Source organism: Amblyomma americanum, chromosome 2, assembly GCF_052857255.1.
Source record: "Amblyomma americanum isolate KBUSLIRL-KWMA chromosome 2, ASM5285725v1, whole genome shotgun sequence".
Lineage (NCBI taxonomy): Eukaryota > Metazoa > Arthropoda > Arachnida > Ixodida > Ixodidae > Amblyomma > Amblyomma americanum.
Window position 1 is genome coordinate 87,316,675 of NC_135498.1, and position 21,617 is coordinate 87,338,291.

The following is a 21,617-nucleotide window of genomic DNA, read 5'->3' on the forward strand; positions in this document are numbered from 1 at the left end:
ACGCAGCTCTCTACCAGATTTGTGGGTAGTCGTGCTACGTGCTACTGATCCAAAATTGCGCTCAAGGGTCGTAACCTAGACATACAACACGCTGATGGGAGCACAGTGCAGAATAAGGGCAATGCTTGATTCCAATCCTTGCGTTTTTGTTTTCCGTTGCAGGCATAATGGACAGTGAGCAACCGGGTGTTATCAAAGTGGCAATGTCTATAAAATGAAGGAAAATAAGAGCAACCGGGTGTTATCAAACTGGCAATGTCTATAAAATGAAGGAAAAGAATAAAAATCTTAGGTAACACGCTGGCAACCCCCAATGAAATATAAACGCGATAACGTATAGGAATCACTCTGCGTAAAATCACTTACGTGAAACCGTTCACATGCAGTCGTTGTCTGTATTTCATGATTTATTTTTGCGCACTGCAAGTCGAACTAGGAATGGTTGGTAAGTGTTTCGCGCAGAGGCATCTCCGCAAGCTAACGCGTTCAGATTGCACTGTGGTTAACATTGCGTTCTCAATTTTTTTTGAAACAGTGACACACTGTGCACAGCTTCAGCATGTTTTTATTTGCGTGTTTTTTACACTTAGTATACAGCACAGCATACACCCAGAATGCAAAGTGATTACAGATCGACCAACAGAGTACATACACAGCCATATCCGAACTCGCATCACACTAGTCACCTCCAGATCACAAGCAAGTTCCTCTTTACACAGACAAGCGCTTTTGTCAATGCAATCATCACACGCTTCTTCGCATCTTCATGCATGTCCATTGTCAAGATGCTTTGCCGCTTTTGAACACATGAGCCTCTGGGGCTTAGAGGTACTACGTTCGCTTCGAGACACAGGGTACCGGAGTTCGATCCCCAGCCCGTTTGATCTATAGTTGTGACGTCAGACCACACAAACCACCATGTGGCCTTTGATGTCAACGCTAAATAAGATTTACTACGAAGGTTGTAATGCCACTGAACCTTTTGACCAATAGGCAATTATTATCCCACAGGCGAGGTTATTCGCTTCTCATGGGAAGTGTAATGCTATCGCGTTAAAAGCCAGCACATTAGAGGCACGACGGCACCGACGTCTCAGGGCCAGGCGGCATTGAGCAAGTTGTTGCGCGAAGCGCCTAGCATGTGCTTCCGTAATAAGGGCTTAAACTTTGGGGGTCGGCGGGTCTAATGCCGCGTGCGGGCCGCGTGTCTAGGACCCAGCTATACCGGATACCGGCAGTTTGCCTCAGCACAACGACAAAGCATGAAAGCTTCAAGCCGGATTGTTGAAACAAGACTAGCAGAACAGTGAAATTTATGAGTAAGCGTAAGGTGACCGACATTAGAAATTTTCATCTGTACAGAATCGTTTAGGCATTAAAGAATGACGATAACCTAAAAGCGGTGAAAAGCAAAATAGATGTAAGCGAAAATAAGATGTGTGCTGTAAGAAACAAGGAGCGTACTTGATTACCTATATGCCTAAAGTAAAAAAAAACAGACGAATAAATCTGCACACCTGTGTGCAGAAGCCGAAACAATCAGGTTGTTAACGAACGTCGAGTAATAGTCCATCCCACTGCTAAGGTAAGTGGTAATAATGAAATCTTTGGAAGCACTGCAAATGCAGAAATGAGCTGGGAGGACCAGGTTACTGCATCAATGTATTGAAGGACGGTGCGGATACTCTGATAGAGAAGCTTGCAACCATACATACGCAGTGCTTCAAGACCTCGAGCGTACTGGAATCTTGGAAGGATTTCAATATCTAAATTATGAAGAAACAGGACACAAAGGATTTGAACAACTGTAGACCGATCAGATTACTGTCTGCTGGCGACCAGGCACCCATTAAGGCAACCGATAATAGAATTTGAGCAAACTTAGATTTCAGCCAACCAAAAGGACAGGACTGGCTTGCGTGAAGGCTGCTCAATAACAGACCATATCCATGTTATCAATGAAGTGGTATACAAATGCACAGAATGCTCCGATAAATTCTTTCTTGACTTCATGGACAACATAGGGCTTTCGAAAACAGGGAGAATAATACTGATTTAAGCACTTACTATGGCCTTCTGGGTGGTAACCAACGCCACAAATCCTATATTATTTTCGTATGGGTTTGGTGGTTATTTTTTACGCCATCGTTGTCTTCAGTGGTGAAATGTAATCAATAAATATAGTAGCACCAAGCTCCCGTAAACAAGCGGTTCGATCATGTGGGCATTTTTGCGTTTTGTTTATGTGAGGACGAGGCGGTTGCGAAGGAAGGAAAGACCGAAATACTTTCACTCGGAGTAGGCGCCTGAAGCGCGAAGTGACAGAAGAGAATCGCGGGGCAAACGGGGTATAAAGTACTGCCGGTGCCACGTATGCAAAATTAATCAGACTGCCTCTACCTCTGGGCATGCGATCAGGAGTCTTTTAACGCTGAGATGAGGAGAGCGAGGGTGGTGGTTCCCGTGGCGCAGATTATACTCGCAGCCCTCTCAAGTCCACTGCTGAGCCATTCATGGCATTCCAGCTGATGTTGAGGACAACCCAACCTTAAAACAAAAGCACAGGGCAGCGCACGACTGCAGCTATCCCTGCCTGCTGAAAAACTTTACACAATGGTTTTTTTTTCTTTAAGGCACGCATCGCCTTTAGAAGTAGTCTGGCTATACCAGGGTCGGCGACTCGTTTACACCGCGGGCACGGTGTTAATGCAGGTGCAAGGAAAAAAGATACCTGTGTCATCTTTGTGAAAATCCAATTCTTCATTTTTTTGTTATCAACGGTTACGCTCGGAAATCTTATCTCTGCAAACCTTACCCCACTGTTAGGGTCTGGGGTCTAAGAAAAATCAGCTAATTGCAGCACCTTTCATGCTTGCGATAAATCTTCCGTGTTCTAAAAATTTTAGGCACTTAGGACATTGAGCGATGCAGATCAAAAATTACAACCGGTTTAATTCAGTTAAACGGAATATCGCACAGTAGAGCTTCGTTTTGACAAGGTTATGCTTGTTATGTCTCAATGAATGAGTAATGGCGTCACAATTTCCAAGTCGCGTTGATGACAAAGTGTCACACACAGACGGAGCGAAAACCGAAACTGCCTTCCCACAAACCAAGGGGTGAAGAGATCCCACGTTGCAGGATTTTCACCCAGACGTTCTTCAGAATTTCGCTTTAGTTGAGACGCCCTCGCATCGAAAAGCAACTGCCGTTCTTCTTCGGTATATTGCTGACGTCTGTGCACATACTGCCTGCGTGCTTCCAATACTTTCTGGTGTTTCCTCCTGCCGCTGTTCTCTTGCCTGTTGTTGTCCCCATCACCACACCCGATGACACTCTTCAACAGAAAACAACAACTTCTTCGACTTAGCCTTCATGCTCACCCGAGCAGCAGCGCCTTGACAGCAGATGCTTAAACACGTCTAGAGGCCACTGCGAAGCGAGGCGAGATTCCTCTTCTTTTCCTTTGGGATATTCCAGGGGTTCTTGTCTACCTCTGCGCGGTAGCCGTGGCGGAGCAGCCTGTGACGTCACCTACGGCCCGAATACTTTCTTATTGGCTGCACCTTCTGTGGCGTCATGTAAGGCGCATTCTTCTGATTGGCTCCTCCGTGTCGCAACTGTGCTCCTTCTCTCCCCCGTGTGTGCGTGCGCAGGTGCAAGAGGTTTGACGGCAATAAATCCGTAAAGTGCGGCTAGTAGTGCCACTGCTCTAAATGGTATCATTGTCTCTTGTTTCTGGAAAACCCGTTAGCGATTTCAAGAAGAGAATTTAGTGGCGCTGATTGGAGCATACTGATAGAAAACACTGGAGAGTGCACATACACGGTGCATGTGTTTGTGTTGTTCTCTTCCGTCCGTCTGTTAGCGCTCCGCTGTCGTTCCAGTCAACCATTAGCCAGTTGCCCCTTTTGCACTGAGCGGCTTTTATTCACAAGAACTAAATCAGAACGTAACACGAAGTTCGTAAACATTTGAAACGCTGCACTGATGGCACAGCAAAAAATTTAATGCGCGAAAGTTTGGATTACACCAAAAACCTTGAATTTATGAAGCATGCTTAGGTTTTTAAAATTAAGACGGTTCGTACGCTAGCATTCACCCCTCACAAAGTTGGCGTTTACACACGTCTCTTTAGAAAAGCAGATCGTGTGGTATAAAAGGATCACTGCCTTTCGAGCCTCCCTGCGAGTGTCAGCGCTCTTTTAGTCCTAAAGATAAGCCTGTGGTTCAATGTGCCCGAATAGGAACTGACGAGGCGTGCAACTGAGGAGAACCCGAAAACCGTGTGGCTACAAAACGCGCGCTGGCCTCGGTGACTGGGAGGCCGTTATCACCCACAAAAACGTCGCGACGAAGTTTGGTAGCTCAAGGATCTCTTCTGGCCTGCTCTCCACTTGCTGCTCGCGCATTGTTCATGGTAGAGCAGGTATGTGTCGTCCGCGGACCCTGTACGGTCCGCTAGATGGCCGCCTGAAGAGCACGTGTGACCATGTAAAGTCTCCGCCTAGACCAAAACATCGAACCGGTTTTGGAACGTCTTCAATGAGTGGGTGGTTTGGTTCGCACGCCCCGTGAATATTTCTGGGTGCTCTCTCTTCGGCGACTCCGGCCTCCCTCTATGTAATCTGAGGGAACGTGAACCAATGTAGTCTGAGAATGATTGCTGACTCCCCTTTTGGTCAATACGTCTGGTAGTGTGTAAAACAAAAAAAATATCCCCTAAATAAAATTATTCACTCGACTGCATTCCTGCCATGGTTGCAAAGGGTGAAGGCTTGACTAGCGGCATTCGAAAACCAGCCTGTAACATCGTACAGAACACGGCGAATCTGCTTGCAGCTGCATTAAACAGCTGTATTATGCAGGTGTAACACTCGTCGGTCGGATCATCATACGCACACTGGGATATGAATAATGGGGAAAGTATGCGGGGTGTCCCGTATTTACCCATACAATGCCATCAGCATAGCTATCGTGGTGGCCATTTAGGTTAAGACCATTAAGGTTCGATGAAAAGCAGCTTCTGTACCACCACGCGCCACGAAATGAAATTGCACAGTTGCCCTCAGCGGAATCATTGTCCTGGTCGTGCGTGGAAAACTTCATTCCATTGCAAGATTCCATACTGTCCCAACCTGTAAACGATGACGTAAGCAAAATAAGAGTCAATATTCTGGACACGTTCATTTCGCGGTGCATAGCAATAAATGGTGCCCAATCCCGTTTTGCAGCTGCATTGCAGCAACCGACTGAGAGGCGGCGATGGATAAAAGTGCACCAGGTTGCTGTAAATATGGGACAGGAAAGCCATCGTAATCGAGTATCCCCCAAAAAATTTCACGAGAAGCATTTAAAACACAGTTCCAAATCAGTATATCAGTAAAATAAAAGACTAGCAGTCGTAACGCACGCCACTCTGTTTTCGTTAAAATCTTTTCCGAAAGATGCTCAGGGAAGAATATCGAAGTACTATCTCAGGAAAAAGCAAAGCAGCACCCAGAGCGGATAATTACGGACTACATATTCTATCTTGCACCGTTCGATCAGGCGTTCATGCTCGTACCACCAGAGCACTGCAGGTGCTCGTCTCAACCCTTATGCCTGCGTATGTGTGCATGTGTGTTTATGCCCGGGTGCAGGCTCCATAACTTCTACAGTTTGTTTGTGCGTGTGTTTAAGCGAAGAGCGGTGCACGAGCGCAACACGATGCTCGGTTGTTTCCTACAACGCACGTGACCGCTTCAGGAGGCCAGCGCTTCACCGTCAGGCGCCATGCCCTTAAAAATGCTCTATAGAGAGTCAATAGACTTCTTACAGCCTCTATTGCCTTCCTATCGATATTTCTTTTTTCTATTCATAGTCTACAGGCTGTCTACAGACAAAAGTCTACTAAACGTGTGTGGCCATATATTAATAGGATGTCTATAGACTGTCTATAGGATTTGTATTGCCTTTAGACTGTCCTCTAGGATTTGTTCATTTAGAGTCTATAGACTTTACAGACAGAAGACTCTGGACAGTCTGTAGATAGCATAAATAAATTTTGTAAGAGACGGCCTCTGCTTCTGCATCCTGAAAAAGTCGCCTTTCAGCTCTTGTCCGGAGCCGACAATCTTCATCTAGCTCTACCACCATGTGTCCTGTTATACAACTAATAACAGGACACATGGTCCCTTGCACAAACTAACCAGAATGTATTAGTTTGCTGAAGAAAGTCCTCTTAGCCTGCTGTTTTTTACTTGCGCCAAAAGGCACTTGTTAACAAGAACAATGGGATAGATATCGACTGTTTAAAATTCGTTTGTTGAGTAAAGTATACTCTTCACTCTGAATATAAATAATTATCGCAATCGTTTTCCACAGCAAATGTTTTCATAGTTGACATCGTTTTCCACAGAAAGAAAAACTAAACTCTTTGAGCCTCTCCGGAACGACTGTGGGAAATGATTTCCGACGTTTTCTTTGTTTAGTAAATATAATTGCTCTGATTTGGTAAAAACCTAAAAAGACCACCCCAACTGGCTTGACATACTGTTTCTTCAGTCTGCAAGATTTTTTGTGTTTTACCTCGTTAAAAACGAGATGTCGACCTGGGCTTGTTAATGACAGATCACAATAAAACACAAGCGTCCGTGGTAAGAAACGACATGATTCCTGTCTCTCGTCCTATACACGTGCCCGTCCCACGATCCGGATAATTTTCAGACTAAGAGTGTGCACAAGGTGGCTTGCTCCGGGCATTTTAGCCACAGTACTGTTGCCTTCTTTATCTATAAACCTTTGCTTGTTTGGTGAAATCAACAATTGTTAACTCTGTCAAGGATACCCGAAACATTTCTATTTACTTCTGAGTAAGCAGAGAAAGTTGGAGCACTGTTATAACAGTGCCAGGCTTCTTAACTCGTCGTTGCCAGTTAATCCAGAGCGCATATTTCTCATGTCTCGTTTTTGAACAAAACTATGAAGTGTGCCCTGATAGTGTTTCCTTTGCGCATGCATGGACACACTCTAGTGTATAACGCCTGAGAGCCGGCCTCTACTGGTATCAAAGCGGAAGTATGCCATACCTGCTGCATGCTATGAGGAAAGCATGCGCTAGGAGAGAAGCCAGGCTAATACGAGCGCTTTAGTCGAAAAGCACGTGTAAAATCTGTGTCGCCTATGGTGTATAATACAAATCTTTAGTTGATCCTTGTGCTTCACTGCCTGCCAAATTACCGCCAGATTTAATCAACGCAGTTGTTGGCATTGTCGCACTAATTGTAAGCTCACTGATGCAGGATCAAGTGCCCTCTGCGTAATCTTCCGTGACCTGAATGCCAGATCACAGGGAGATAAAGGGGGACATGTCTACAACTGTTGCGTGGGCGCACAGGGTTGGTGGACTGGACACGCCCTTTAATTTTTTTCTTCAACTCTCTTTTTTCGGCACGCTGCACCGACAGTGGCCAAGTCAGACATAGTCATTTTTTTTTATTTAGGGGACAGAGGAACGGCCAAAAATCTTTCAGCAAAGACAGGTGCAAATGTAGTCGTTAAATGCAACCCTGCTTTATTATAATATCTGGCCGTTTTGCTACCCTTTAAGGCGAGTACTGTAATCCTATGTGTGACGAATTACCAAAGCAACATAGCTTGAACTGCATGTCTTGGCATTTTGGCACACTTTATCACTTGCAGGACACTTTCAGTGTGACAAAGTGCAAGAAGTTCCGTTTTTACACAGCAGAAACTATCTCACCTGTGGGACCGAGAAATTCGCCTAGTTTCATTTCAAACAGTTCTTCCTCGCTGCCAACGCCGACACTCTCGTAATCCACTGCTTGGCTGTCTTTTGTGCTATTAATCAGCACCACACGGAGAGTCATGGTTTCTTTCCCGGATGTAAGAGCGTGCAGAGCGCGATTTCCTGTACCAAAACCCAAAAAGGCAGTCGATTAAATTGCGCACAAAATTGGTGTAACTATGTCAGGTCGCTGCAGTGAACTGGGAGCATCTATATGCAGGGCCATTCACTCTATTTGCATGTAATAAGGAATAATTACTCAATGGCATCCAGCCAAGCGCAGTCATACGGCTAGAAAAGAAAGATGTGCATTTTTCTCACAAACATCGCAGTTTAAGAAAAATTCGTCCTGGTTCGGGATACGAACCGAAGACCATTGCTTCACCGGAGCAGTTGCTCTACCAGCGACATTCTATCGGCACGTAATAATCAAAAGTGGAAACGATTCACAAAACAAGCAAATTAACATCTAAGTAATAATGCCGGCAGTTGTGGTTAAGTACTCCAATGCCATCTTGACAAAAGCAGTATATTGTAACAGGGAAAAAACTTTTTTGGGGGAATTTAACGTCTCAATGCGACTATGGCTATGAGGGACGCCGTAGTGGAGGGCTGCGGAGATTTCGATCACCTGGTGTTTTTTAACGTGCACTGACATCGCACTGTACACAGGCCTCTAGAATTTCACCGCCATACAAATTCTACCCCCGACCTGGGATCGAACCCGCGTCTTTCGGGTCGGCAGCGGTGCGCCACAGCCAGTGAGCCACCGTGGCAGCGAAAAAGCACTTGTGGTTTAGCATGACCGGTTTACCCAAATATACTGGGGACTTTCCCCTCTTAATGTATGGGGTATAACTGTGTTGCTAATACTGAAGTGGCGTCAGCCAGGTGTCACAATAACTTGTCACAAAGAAAAATTGTCGCTAGTTTGCCCCTGCTTATGTTTTAATAGGTTGAGAAGGTAATGAAACAGTATTGCAGTATGCTAATCCGGATGACCTCGTATTGGGCCCCTCTTTTCACCTTTTCTTTCTGGCACTATAGTAACCTAAATCAGAGGCCGTGGCCTTGTTATGACTGTCTGCAAGATAAACAGAGCCATCACTTTTCGTAAAGCACGACTTTTGCACCCCTAGATTACTCTATATTTTTGCTTCTCTTCCCGACTGAGTTCTATGCGTCGTGACCGAAATAACTATTTAGCCACGTATGCATTCATTTGTGCCCAATATTGCATCGCGGAATTTTTAAAGTTGTCTTTCATCTTTTCTGTGCCTTATTGCCAAAAGGAATGGTTTTCTTCATAACCTTCTTTGCCAATTGCACTGACCGTGACGTCAAATCTGCCCCTTTTTTTCTTCATTGAAATACTAAACTGATAGCTCCGATATTGTGCTCCTTCAATATTATTAGAAACGTGAATAAAGTTCTCCGTATGTCTGTATTGCCTGGTTTACCCTCAGTATTCTTCCATATCATCTTATCTAGGTGGGAAGCAGAGACAAAGCCTTTTAATAATGCGAGCCCAGATCCAAGAAAATTAAATTCGGTGCCTTGTTTCGTTATTTTGTTGGCACAGACCTGAGTGCACATCATTTATACTCAACGGGCGGCGGATTCGCGAAGCGGCGGCAATTCAACACAAGGAAAATAGGCTACAGGTAAACTAGGTTAAAGGTAAACCTCTGGGTTCTATTCTAACAGCGTTTTGCATAATTTCAAAAGCGAGTTTTTTCCATCCCGGTGGACATTGAAAATGGCCTGCAGAGCATGAACCGCAAATAAATTTATCGGCTCAGGCAGCCGATACCAGAAGTTGACGTGAATCATAACCAACTGGTTGCGGAGACATTGCTAGGCCTATATTTGCGCCCATTTTCAGCGATATGTTGTCTCCAATAAATAAAAGCTATTATCAAGGCAAAGAATTCAGCGTTATTTAGATCTTTTGCAGGCTTTCCGGTTCCGCTCTTCCACGTCAATGATCATCAGAAGCAGCAGAACCTCGGCTGCCCCTGCCACTCAATTGCTCATCACAGAATTCTGATGGTGGCTCGATGCTTTGTTCCAAAAAGGCTCGTTTCATCACTAAACTAGAGAAATGGCGGCTAACGACTAGTTTCCAGTTTTTATCTATGCTGCTAAGCCAGATTTACAAAGTGACGTTACCGATCCAGTATTCTTGAGCCGGATCGCCGAAACCACGAGCATACTCGGTCCAGTTCCTGTAAAAGTAGTACGCGTTGTTTCCATACTGCCCTCTTCTCTGGATTACCTGAGAAACAAGAGGGGGGTTCATTATTAGCTGCATACTGCACATAGAAGTGCGTATCACGCTTTTTTTAAGTAAAATACAGCGCAGCGACGACGGACAAAAACGAAAAAAGAAGACGAACAAGCTGTTCCATATAATAGGGAGTCTAAAAAAATATGAAGAATAGAGGTGGGAAGAAGACGACGTGGATAAGCCGAAGACTAAAGAAGATGAAGAACCATGGTATATGGGGAGTGTAAAAACGGCACAAGGGACAAAGAAAGACGGACAACACAGGCGCTAACTTCCGACTGAAAGAAACATAGGCGACCAAAACGAACGTGGACCGTGAGGGGAACCAGGCGCATGCGCTCGGAAAGATAAAGAAAACCAGGTGAACGAGGAACAACGGACATGCACGACTCAGTTAATCTTTAAGAAGGCCAGCTCTCTTTTCGACAGGGAGATAGACGGCTTGCTGACACATTTGTCTTGCAAGGCAGCGATGCGAGCTGCTTCTATAATCTCGCGAGTTAACTGATCCCGGTGTCTGGCGACGATCGAGCACTTGTCCAGATATGGCGCACAACCACATTCCTTACAGTGTAAAGCCAGATTGCTGCCAGTAAATGTTCTCAAATTATTACTGTATTCCCGAAGTCTCATTTAAGCACCGACCAGACTGACCAACATACCGTTTGCCACAAGAGAGAGGGATGTCGTAAACAATGCCTTCAGTGCATTTCACGAATTTCTGTCTGTGCTGAATGGTGCACTGCATCTTTTGGTGACGTTTATCGGCGGGCAAAGTTTTTTTTTTGGATAGCGCTCTTAGTTTGTCAGGGGCAGAAAAACGACACGAACATTAGCTTCTGTTTCAATTTTCTTGAGGTTATGGGACAGGCAATAGATGTAAGGAATAACAGCAATTTTCTCCTTTCTTTCCGAGGGCCCGGACGGTAGTAGACTCTCCTGGCGCTTCTTCTTCAGTATTCGTTCGGCGATTGAAACACAAATATCAGCTGGGTAGCCTGCATCATGGAACCTTGCGATTTGTTCGTGAAAGCTCTCGCTTATGAGATGGGGGCATGACTTTTCAAGAGCGTTGTTCAAGCATGAATTAATAATGCCTCTTTTAACGAGTTTTGAATGGGCAGATGTGTAGGGAAGTAAAGGTTTGTTGGCTCGAGGTAAATAGCTCCAACACACGTGGTTTTCTAGGAATTTAAACCGGATATCGAGGAAGCAAATTTTGTTGTTGGTAGGCATTTCGTTAGTCAATAGCAGCGGTGAAAAACACTCTTGTACATTAGCTAAAATACCGGATGCAACCTGCTCTAAGCACGATGGCGTACATTCAACCAGAAAAAGGAAATCGTCAACAAAACGGAAAATCCTGACTACATGAAGGCTGGCAAGCCTCTCTTGGAGACTCCTGTCAAGATGAGCCAAATACAGGTCACTAAGTACAGGGGCCAGACAAGGCCCAATGCATATTTCCTGTTTCTGAATGTGAGCATCGCCTTTCCAGTTGATGAAAGTGGAGCGGAGACAAAAGTTTAGCAATTATAAAAAATCTTTCTTTCTCTTTCTTTGTCCCTTGTGCCGTTTTTGCGCTCCCCACATACCATGGATCATCGTTACCGACTCGCTCAAGTTTCCACCCTTGTGAAGATGAACAAGAAGCATTCGGTGAGGTGGAGAGAGATGATTGGTGGAGAAGAGAAGGAGAAGACGACGACAAGGATTACGTGTACTAACGCCAAGGCTATAAAAGGGCGAGGAAGAGCGAGGCCCGGGAGTGAAGAACAGAGAAGCGGAGGATCCGGCGGGTCAGGGACGCTTCGGCTGGAAGAGAGCGGCGCCGGCTACTTCTCCGGTGAGCTCGCGTTCTGCGGCTTCGCATCGTGGAGTTCCTGCCGTTCCTGAGCCCGTTCCGGGAAGTTCACTGAGGACACTACCACCTGTTACGGCCAGGGGTGTATCCAGCATAGTTGCCACCTATAGGGGTGGTGCCCCCCGCGCCAACAACACCGACATCACGTCCACGGGCGCTTGGGCCGGGAGCTTATGCGACGCAGCCAGCGACGGCAGCCCAAACACGTCGAACGCCTCCACGCCGGCTACTGGACCCATACAACGCCGCAGCCGCACCGAACCAACCGTGAGCACGAACGCCGACCGCTAATAGTAGAACGCCAGTAGTAGACGCTGGTAGCAGTGTTCCCGGGTCGTGTGTATTTATAGTCTGTGTTTTGTGTTAGTTTTGTCAGTTTTGTGTGCTAGTGTGTGTGTCACATAGGGTGCATTAAAGATGCGTCTGTGTGGGTAGAACTGTCGCCTAGTCCATCCTTTCGAACCTAGTGTCCTCCGGGGAGATCCGTGACAAAGATAAGTGGCGAGCCTGTGCCAGGATTCAATTGCTTTTTCTTTTTGCTTTGTCTCGAATTTTTAGGATCTCTCGACGGCAGAATGTATTTATTTGGCAAAAACGTTAGAACTGGCGCTCAAGCTAGGGTTAAACAAGGAAGAGGCGATGCGTCTCTGTGAGGAGGAGGGAAGGAGGCAGAAAGAGGAGGCAGATAGGCAGAGAAAGGAAAGGGCGCAAGCACGCGCAGACGCTCGCGAGGCAGAAGAGCGAGAAACGAGCTCGCGAGGCAGCAGAGCAAGAAGCTAGAAGAGCTCGCGAGGCAGAACAGGAGAAAATAAGGATAAAACGGGAGAAGGAGTTTATTTTGTGGAAACAGGCGCATGTCGCGGGGGGATATCAGGAGATAACGGACAGTGATCAGCATTCCTTAACGGACACAGAATCTCCTAGACAGGCTAGAGTTTGTCCAAGAAAGCTGATGGCTCCTTTTGATGACAAGAGAGATGCTTTGGACGCATATCTGCAACGATTCGAGTGGATAGCTCAGGGGCGAATTTGGGGCAAAGCTCTGCGGCAAGGTGGGATACCGTGCAGTTCACTGTCGGACTAGTAGTGTTGCCCAAAAGAAACAGGTTGTGTGTCAAGGTTGTAAGAGGAGGTGTCATACTATGGATGACTGCCGATACAGAACGCAGGATCGAGCCGCATGCGTTGTCGACTCTCGGGCAGAGCTTGTCACACCTCCTGAAGTTCCACAGCTAAAAGAAAGCAAACGCAGCTGGGAAATGGAGTGGTGAATGGAACACCCAAGTCGAAAGGAGCAATGCCGCTGATGGTTGGACAAACAGGGGACCGTCCTATATTAGTTCTTAGGGACAGCGGAGCCAACACAGTTTTGGTTCGGAGAAGCCTGGTGAAGGACGACGATCTTACAGGGGAAGCGTCGGCCGTCAGTTTTGTAGATAGCACAGTAAGGTACCTTCCCGAAGCCAGGATTATATTGTCCACGCCATATTATAATGGACAGGCACTGGCCAAATAGTAGAGCAGCCCATCTACGATCTCATCCTGGGAAACATTACTGGAGCAAGAAGTGTCCAGGACCCCGATCCCGAGTGGAGGATGCTCGACGTTGAAGAACGCTTAGAGGAGAAAAGGCCCGCGACAGCTCAGACGGGTGCAGTCAGTTTATCGTCGCCAGTGGAGGCAAGAGCTCAAGCGACAGCCCGAGCAACGCAGCGCCCGCACTCTACTCCTGTTACGATGTGCCTGAGCGTAACACTGGGCGAAATTGCAATTATGCAAAGAGAAGACGCTAGTTTGAAGGCCTGCTTCGAAAGAGTAGGAGAAAAAGTGAAAAGAATGAAGAGTCGTGCGTCGCTCGAATATCATTTGGTAAATGGACTTCTGTACAGGGAATGCATATTTAGTTCAAAAGGCGGGTCCAACTGCTGGTGTTACCGAAAGGTATGAGGGAGACCGTGTTACGCTTAGGACATGACGCCATTATGGCCGGACACCAGGAGGTTCAAAAAACGGTGTTTAGGATCACCGAGGAGTTCTTTTGGCCGGCTGTTCAAAGTGACGTTAAGTGCTTTGTTCGCTCATGTGACATGTGCCAGCACACAGTTCTGAAGGGAAGACCTGATCCCGTACGTCAGAGCAAGATGCCAGCCGGCGACGTGATGTTTCAACGAGTGGCTAATGACATTGTGGGCCAATCTCTACAGTATCCGTAAAAGGCAATAGATATGTGCTTACTCTGGTTGACATGGCCACTCGTAATCCTGACGCTATTCCATTGAGGGCTACTGACAGTATCCAAATGGCGGATGGTCTTGTGGAGATGTTCTCGCGTTTTGGATTCCCGAGGAAAATTTTGAGTGACCGGGGCTCGAACTTCACATCAGAACTAATGAAGGAGGTTAAGCGCCTTTTGTCAGTAAGGCAGTTACTTACGACGCCTTACCATCCCATGTGTAATGTGCTTGTAGACCCCTTCAAGGAAATCCTGCCAAGAGAGACCTACTGATTGAGATAGATATCTCCCTCCTCTTTTGTTCGTTTACGGCGAAGTACCGCAAACGAGTCTTGGTTTCTCGCCTTTCGAGATGTTATATGGGAGAACCGTTAAAAGTCCACTGACAATACTCAAGGAGCTGTGGGCTAATAAAAAAATTGCATCAAATATCAAGACAGCATACACGTACGTTTTGAGTTGCGGTACAGGTTGAAGGAAACATGCAGGCTTGCACATCAAGGCCTGGAAAAGGCGCGCGAACGCTATAAGGGATATTATGAAAAGAAAGCCATTCACAGGAATCTCAATCCGGGTGATAGGGTTCTCATCCTCCTACCCACGGATCATAATAAGTTACTGATGCAATGGAAGAATCCGTACCTTGTGACGCGGAAGAAAAAGGACATGGATTATGAATTATTTATGGATGACACTAAGAAGGTTTTTCATGTAAATATGTTGAAGTATGAAGAAAGGGGTGCCGCACGGTACGCCCCCAAGGTAGCATGCTCGGTAGTGGCCAAGGAGACAGGGTATGTTGCCTGCCTAGGTGCCCACGTGCAGTCGGAACAAAAATGCAGGAGCGGATGAGGTACAAAGGAAGCCCAACGTAAATGAAGACAGACGATCACAGCTCTACTCCAAATCAAGGGGAAAATATTTTTTTTTTGATAGGCCAGCCAAACGTAGGTCATATGTTACAAATTATACGTGTATACAAATAGAGCCAACTAAACAGCTCTAGGTATTTATAGGATCTATCGTCGTTGTTGTTGTTATTGTTGATTTCTTGTTGTAGTTACTATTGTTATGTTATTATACAAGGGAGTGTGTTGTGGCCATTACCATGTTTATTAAGGACACCGTACGGACCACGGCAGTGGTGTGTTAGTGTTCCGAAATTGCAATTTGGGGTGCTCTGTTAGTGGTGTACTTTTGGTGTGTGCTGGACATCTGCAGTGTGTTGTGCGCTGGGTCCGGAATCGCCATAAACGATAGTCGGTTGGCTGGATGGCTTGAACATTAGTATGACGTGAGCAGTTTTTCATGAAAAAACCTTTCAGAGAGGGGTCCTTGTCACATATAATAGGGTGTCAAAGATAAAATTATGAAGAAAAGAGTTGAGAAGAAGACGACGTGGATTAACCTATGACTAAAGAAGATGAAGAAGCATTCGGTGAGGTGGAGAGAGATGATTGGTGGTGAAGCATTCGGTGAGGGGGAGGGAGATGACTGGTGGAGAAGAGAAGACGACGACAAGGCTTACGTGGACTAATGCCAAAGCTATAAAAGGGCGAGAGAGAGCGAGGCATGGGGGGGGGGGGACAGTGAAGCGGAGGATCCGGCGGGTCAGCGACGCTTCGACTGGAAGAGAGCGACGCCGGCTACTGCTCCGGTGAGCTCGCGTTCTACGGCTTCGCAACGTGAAGTTCCTGCCGTTCGTGAGCCCGTTCCGGGGAGTTAACGGGGGACGCTACCACCTGCTTCGGCCACGGGTGTCTCCAGCGCGGTTGCCACCCGTCCTGGTGGTGCCCCCAACAACACCGGCATGACCTACACGGGCACTTGGACCGGGGGCTTATGCGACGATGCCACCGACGCCTCCAGCGACGCCAGCCCGAGCACGTCGAACGCCGCCTCGACGCCGGCTATTGGATCCATACAACGCCGAAGCCGCACCGAACCAGCCGTGAGCCCGAACGCCGAACGCTAACAGCAGAACGCTAGTAGTAGACGCTGGTAGCAGTGTTGCCAGGTCGTGTGTATTTATAGTCTTTGTGTTTAGTGTTAGTTTAGTCAGTTTTGTATGCTAGTGTGTGTGTGTCACGTAGGGTGTATTAAATGTGCGTCGGTGTGGGTACACCTGTCGCCTAGTCCATTCTTTCGGTCCGAGTGTTCTCCGGGGAGATCCGTGACACAAGCGCTTTCTTCGTTCTTGTCTGTCGTCGCTGCGCTGCTTTTTACTTTTTCAGTAAGCACTAACTCGCCCAGTTTTCAGTTCTTCGACGCTTTTTTTTTCCTTACATATTTGCTCTGGCAATGTTCGGATTAGATGGAATTAAACAGCGCTGCGATGGTGAATTGCATAGCTGTGCCTCCTGACTCTTGAATATTGCAAAATTGCTTCTCATTGGGCATTTTCCTTCCCTGCCTGATAATATTTGTTAGCGCATCGATGTGAGATTTTCCAAATTTCGTGAGCAGCCCACAGCCTTGGGAGCAATCTACAGTTGCCGCGGTGAATTTCCTCTATTATATTGGCACTGTGGTTTGGAGGTCCACAATCAGACACTGTCTGCACGCTGGAACTGCCGGAACTGCCTAATCCACAATATCATTCTCAGCTGTCGGACTACCTGCCCCATTGTCCATGCCAAATTCGCGCAGAAACTGGGCCTGACAACTCACCGTCAAAATCCCGTCCCAATCAAACTCATGTTACAGTTGCACGCATTGATCGAAGGAGGACTTCTGCAGTAGATAACGTCAGAGTTAGTGCTGACTCTTCGTTCTCCGGAGTCTTCTTGCCACAAGTCGAAAAAATGTTCCTTTTTATGCAAGCACTTCTTGCTCAGTTCACTAGAACCAACAATATGTGTTATGAACCGCAATTCCTACAGCAGAAAATGAAATAAATTTCTCCTTTATTAAGCTAAAACTTTGTTGTCTTTCATAAGCAGGAGTGGCCCAGCTGTTGTGCAAAAATTTTAGAAAGTCTCAATCGGCCGCTAATGCGTAGTATTTGCAGCCTTAGGTTCAGGTAAAATACCACACTAGCACCTGAGCACAAGTCTGGATGACATAGCGACAGCTGCAGCAAGAGCGAAGAAACGATATGCAGGTGGAGAGCGACATTCCGAATAACTCTCTCATAACGGCTATCCTCACCGTCCAGCCTCCGCCGTCTGTGTCCATGTCGCAATACACTCTCTGTCCCCAGGGCCCAGCTGCGTCATGGAACAAGGTGTACACTCCACTCGTGGCGCCTCCGGCTCGCAGGATATCACCGCAGTGCTGGGGCTTAAACTCAACTGCAAGAACGAAAACACAGAAAATCTTTTTTTCCTTCGATTATACCAAAGGAGAACATGAACGCTGTCTGTGACAGGCTTCGCTGGCTTCTAGGCAGGATTGCTTTATATGTATTTTTATATTTCTTCAAGCTGAAGAGACCGTGTCAGTGATAGAGAAAAGTCAATCGTGACCGTCTCTTGACGACGAGAGTCGAGGGAAAGATATCGTCAGCACTGTATGTAAAACAGTATTTCCTGCACTCTTATCTTTGCCTCACAGATGAGATGGGCACCAACTTATTCCCCCGAAATATTGGTATCGCAAACGAAGGAACGCCGTGCATGCACTACCAACATTCCACAAGTCATGGCAACCTCTGCTTTTCTTGCATATACTACCTAAAGAATGAGGTACCACCTCTTGTCCATCGACTAATAGCGAAAGAAATGGACCCATTCGGCATTGCAACGCGTCTGCATTAAGGCACAGCTTTTTTTTATGGGGCTCCTTGTAAATTGAGTTTGGTCTTTGCAAGTTCAACAAAGTCCTTTCGATTACATGAGCGCTACTTAAGTCGAATCACGGGCTGTGCACGCTGAAGCTTCGCGGGTTTTATCGGCGTCTTCCAAAGAACGCCAGTCAGTGTACCTGAAGCTGTCTAGCGTTTTTGGAGGCTGAGTGTGTGTGGTCAAAATGAAATTAAATACAGTTTAATTTTCCTAGAATAAATAGAAATATGTGCCAGTGTGTTTAATTGCATTTTGTCAAATATTGTTCTTTGCGAGGGAAAAATCAGCAAATTACTTCAACACCACCAAAATACCGTTTTGCTGCCGTTCTTTCAGCGTCTTACCGTGGACGGTATTTGAGTGAGATGAATTGGGCTTCACGTATGCGTCGTTGGTGGCAGTGCGTTCTTAGCGATCCACCATATGAACGAACGCCCCTTTTTGGCCGTCTACTTTAATAGACCCTTTAATCTTGAGTACGATGTACGAAAATCTTTCAGCTGCCATCTAGATGCTACATTCATTGTAAAAATATCTAGACTGCAGCAAGCCGTTGTTGGCAGGGAAAAGAAGAAGTTGTGAGGGAATCCGCTTTCCTCTCGCTCGCCCTAGACGTCCCCCTCCTGAACTCTCTCCCTTCCGGCCTACCACGACCGTTCTCGTCCAGGCCTTCCTCGGAATACCATGCAGAGGAAGAGAAGGGTCACCAGCATCGCCCAGGATGCGTTTTCTACTTGAAGAAATGTACAATCCTTTCCCTCTTTTTCAAAGTAAACACAATATACCGCGTATTTGTCACATTCCTATCCGTTGGTAGATGATGATATGATTTTTTATCGCACAAGGACATCTGTGGCCAGAGAGTACCATGACACAAGGTTTTTTGTCTACCCAAGGTGGGGTCAAAGACCCAATACCAAAGTATTTCAACGTAAAGAAGCCGAGTACTAGTCAGGAGAATGCCTGCACTGACTGCATCACCGGTGCGTACCAGGTGGCACTGGGGATCGTGCTCCGCACCTACAGTGTGCGAGGCGGGTGCTCAAACGACTAGGCCCGCTCTGTGGTCTCGTCTGTTGTTAGAGACACTGATATATATATATATATATATATATATATATATATATATATATATATATATATATATATATATATATATATATATATATATAGATAAGCGTTAAAGTCATCCCCACCTAGTGTTCATCTTTGGCATACAATTCCCTGATTCGTCCGTTACTAGAATATGCTGTAATCATCTGGGACCCTTTCACGGTAACAAACATTTAGAAATCAGAGCGAATGCAGCATAAAGTAGTTAGATTTATTTTTAACTCATATGGCCGTGCATCTGTAAGTGAGCTCCTGATGTGAAGTGGTTTACCCCCAGTTGTTGAGCGTAATCGTGTTTGTCGATTAAAGTTTTTCTTCCAGCTCATGGACTAACAATAACCTCTTTGAACGCACGAAATAATTGCTTTAAATATTCATTTTTTTCGAGGACAATTACTGAATGGAATAAACTTAATAGCGAGACTGTTAATCATAATTCTTTATTGATGTTTGAAAAGTGCCTGCAAATGTTATGAAATTGAGTGTTGATATGCTTGTATAATGTTTTTTTTCCCATCCTGCTATGATCAGTACTAAATATCAGTATCTATAAATAAATAAAAATAATAAATAAAAAAATTATGTCAGACATAAAGCAAAGTTCTAATTTTAACGTGGATACGTTCCTTGTAGCTGGCTTTAGACAAACACTGTTGTAGCGATACCGGCAGTTCTCCGTTCTTTCATATCTCCTGAACTCCCGAGTCAGAAACAACTTACACTTGTTGATAAGCATCCGAAGTAGACCAAAGGACGGCGGCGTGGTGCCCATTGCGTAGGCGAATGCGGCCAGGAAAAGTATACAGGGAAACATGCCGAACATATTTTCGGGGTGCCTGCCGAAGAAAAGGAAAGTGCAAAAATGGCGAGAACAGTGAAAATGACCCCCATGTCTCGTCCGGCAGCTCGTGTTTTAACACTGTAAAACGGGAGCTCCGTTCCACCTAAACTCCTTGCTTGCTTTTTGTTCCGTCTTTTCAACCAGTTTTTGCTCAGATGACTAAAACAGGCTTTGATATACGCGCCTCGAAATTACAAGTAAATCTTCTGCATTCACCTGATTTGTGATGATGCATCTCACGGGCATACCAGGGAAGCAAGCAAGCACAGCCACTTAAGTCACGGTAAAATATTCCGAGAGTCACACAGTGTTTTGGGGCATGCGCAGCCGGGGGCTCCCTACTAATATCAACCCTTTGCGGATATTCAACGTGAGCTGACTTCACGCAGCACGTGGATGCTTTGTCCCTTCACCACCGTCGAAAGGCGGTTTCCGTAGTGGGAATTTGATACATTGGCCTGGTGCTTGGTAGCCAAATGCCACAGTCCTTAAGCCACCGGGGAGCTTTTGCAAGAAAGCAAATGTTCCGCAAACGCGCACACGGTTGTGAATTTGGTCAATAAGTTTGCTTTGTTATTTTGCCGTTTAGCTTAGTCTGCTGTAATGGTTTCTTCAGTATTTAAGCGGGGAAACAAGTTACATACCATTTAAATACGTTCAGTGTTAGCTTCAAGAACAAACAGTATTTATTTATTTATTTATTTATTTATTTATTTATTTATTTATTTATTCAGATACATACAGCGCCCTGAAACGGGCATTTTTGTAGGAGATGGGGGGGGGGGGGGGGGGACAGAGAAAAAAGGTGCAGGTAGCACAATTCAGCAACAATAAGTGTAACGCTATGTTCAAAAGATAACGCAAGATACACAACGTATTCAAACAAGAAACAAATGTTCAAAACAACCTATATACAAGAACTGGATACAAAAACTACAGTTGTGTATACAAAGCGTACGAAGAAAATTTTACACACTAAGTAAACAAAAATTCGGCAAGAGCACCATGATTGCTAGAGGTCGGCACAGACACAATATGCTCCGGCAAACCATTGCAATAATGAATTGTATTTGGGAAAAACGCATATTTGAAAATGTTGATTCGACACTTGTATTCACGAACTTTTAATGAGTGATCTATTCTGGCGAATCTGTAGGTAGGATCAAGTATATATGTTTCTTCCTTATGCCCGTTGCACCTGAATAAATTTTATGGAATAGCTTTAGGTGGATGTATTTCCTTCTTTCTTGCAGGAGGGGATAGCCCAGATTGATTATTATGTCAGATGAGCTTTGGGTGAAATTAAAATTTGAGCAGACAAATCGCGCTGCACGCTTTTGTATGCGCTACATATTTCTGTGGCAGGATCCCATGCCGAGCATCCGTATTCCAATATTGGGCGCGCGTTTGAAAAGTAAACTGTTTCTTTTACTTTGCAGGGGCTTGCTTGAAATTCCGTTTTAAGAAGTTAAGGACACGGACAGCCTTAGCTGCAATGTAGTCTATATGTTCATTCCAGGAGAAGGCATTCTAAAACAAAACACAACAGGAACCACATTAGCAGTTTTCCAATCATCTGCTAAGGGACCGATATGAAATGATTTCTGAAAGAGAGTCATCAGGAATGGGACAATTGACGCTTCACAGTTTTTTATTATGTAATTCGAAGTATGATCTGGACCGGGTGCAGAGTTCTCGTTCA

General features: G+C 45.7%; 1 protein-coding gene across 1 annotated transcript; it reads right to left on the reverse strand.

Moving 5' to 3' along the window:
- Positions 1 to 547: 547 nt before the first annotated feature.
- Positions 548 to 19,906, reverse strand: LOC144121557 (techylectin-5A-like). Its single transcript, XM_077654829.1, has 5 exons — positions 19,795 to 19,906; positions 17,327 to 17,469; positions 9,962 to 10,067; positions 7,745 to 7,912; positions 548 to 5,138 (listed from the first exon to the last, which is right to left on the reverse strand). The coding sequence occupies exons 1-5, from the start codon at positions 19,895 to 19,897 to the stop codon at positions 4,861 to 4,863; spliced, it is 798 nt and encodes a 265-aa protein (XP_077510955.1). The 5' UTR covers positions 19,898 to 19,906; the 3' UTR covers positions 548 to 4,860.
- Positions 19,907 to 21,617: the final 1,711 nt, after the last annotated feature.

Bases quoted from the DNA above. Each gene is read 5' to 3' on its own strand.
- LOC144121557 (XM_077654829.1), bottom strand. From the start codon at position 19,897: ATGTTCGGCATGTTTCCCTGTATACTTTTCCTGGCCGCATTCGCCTAC. The intron at 10,068-17,326 runs GTGAGGATAGCC...CTTGTTTCTCAG, and splicing joins CAGACGGCGGAGGCTGGACG to GTAATCCAGAGAAGAGGGCA. The intron at 7,913-9,961 runs GTAACGTCACTT...GTTTTGGTACAG, and splicing joins GGCTCAAGAATACTGGATCG to GAAATCGCGCTCTGCACGCT.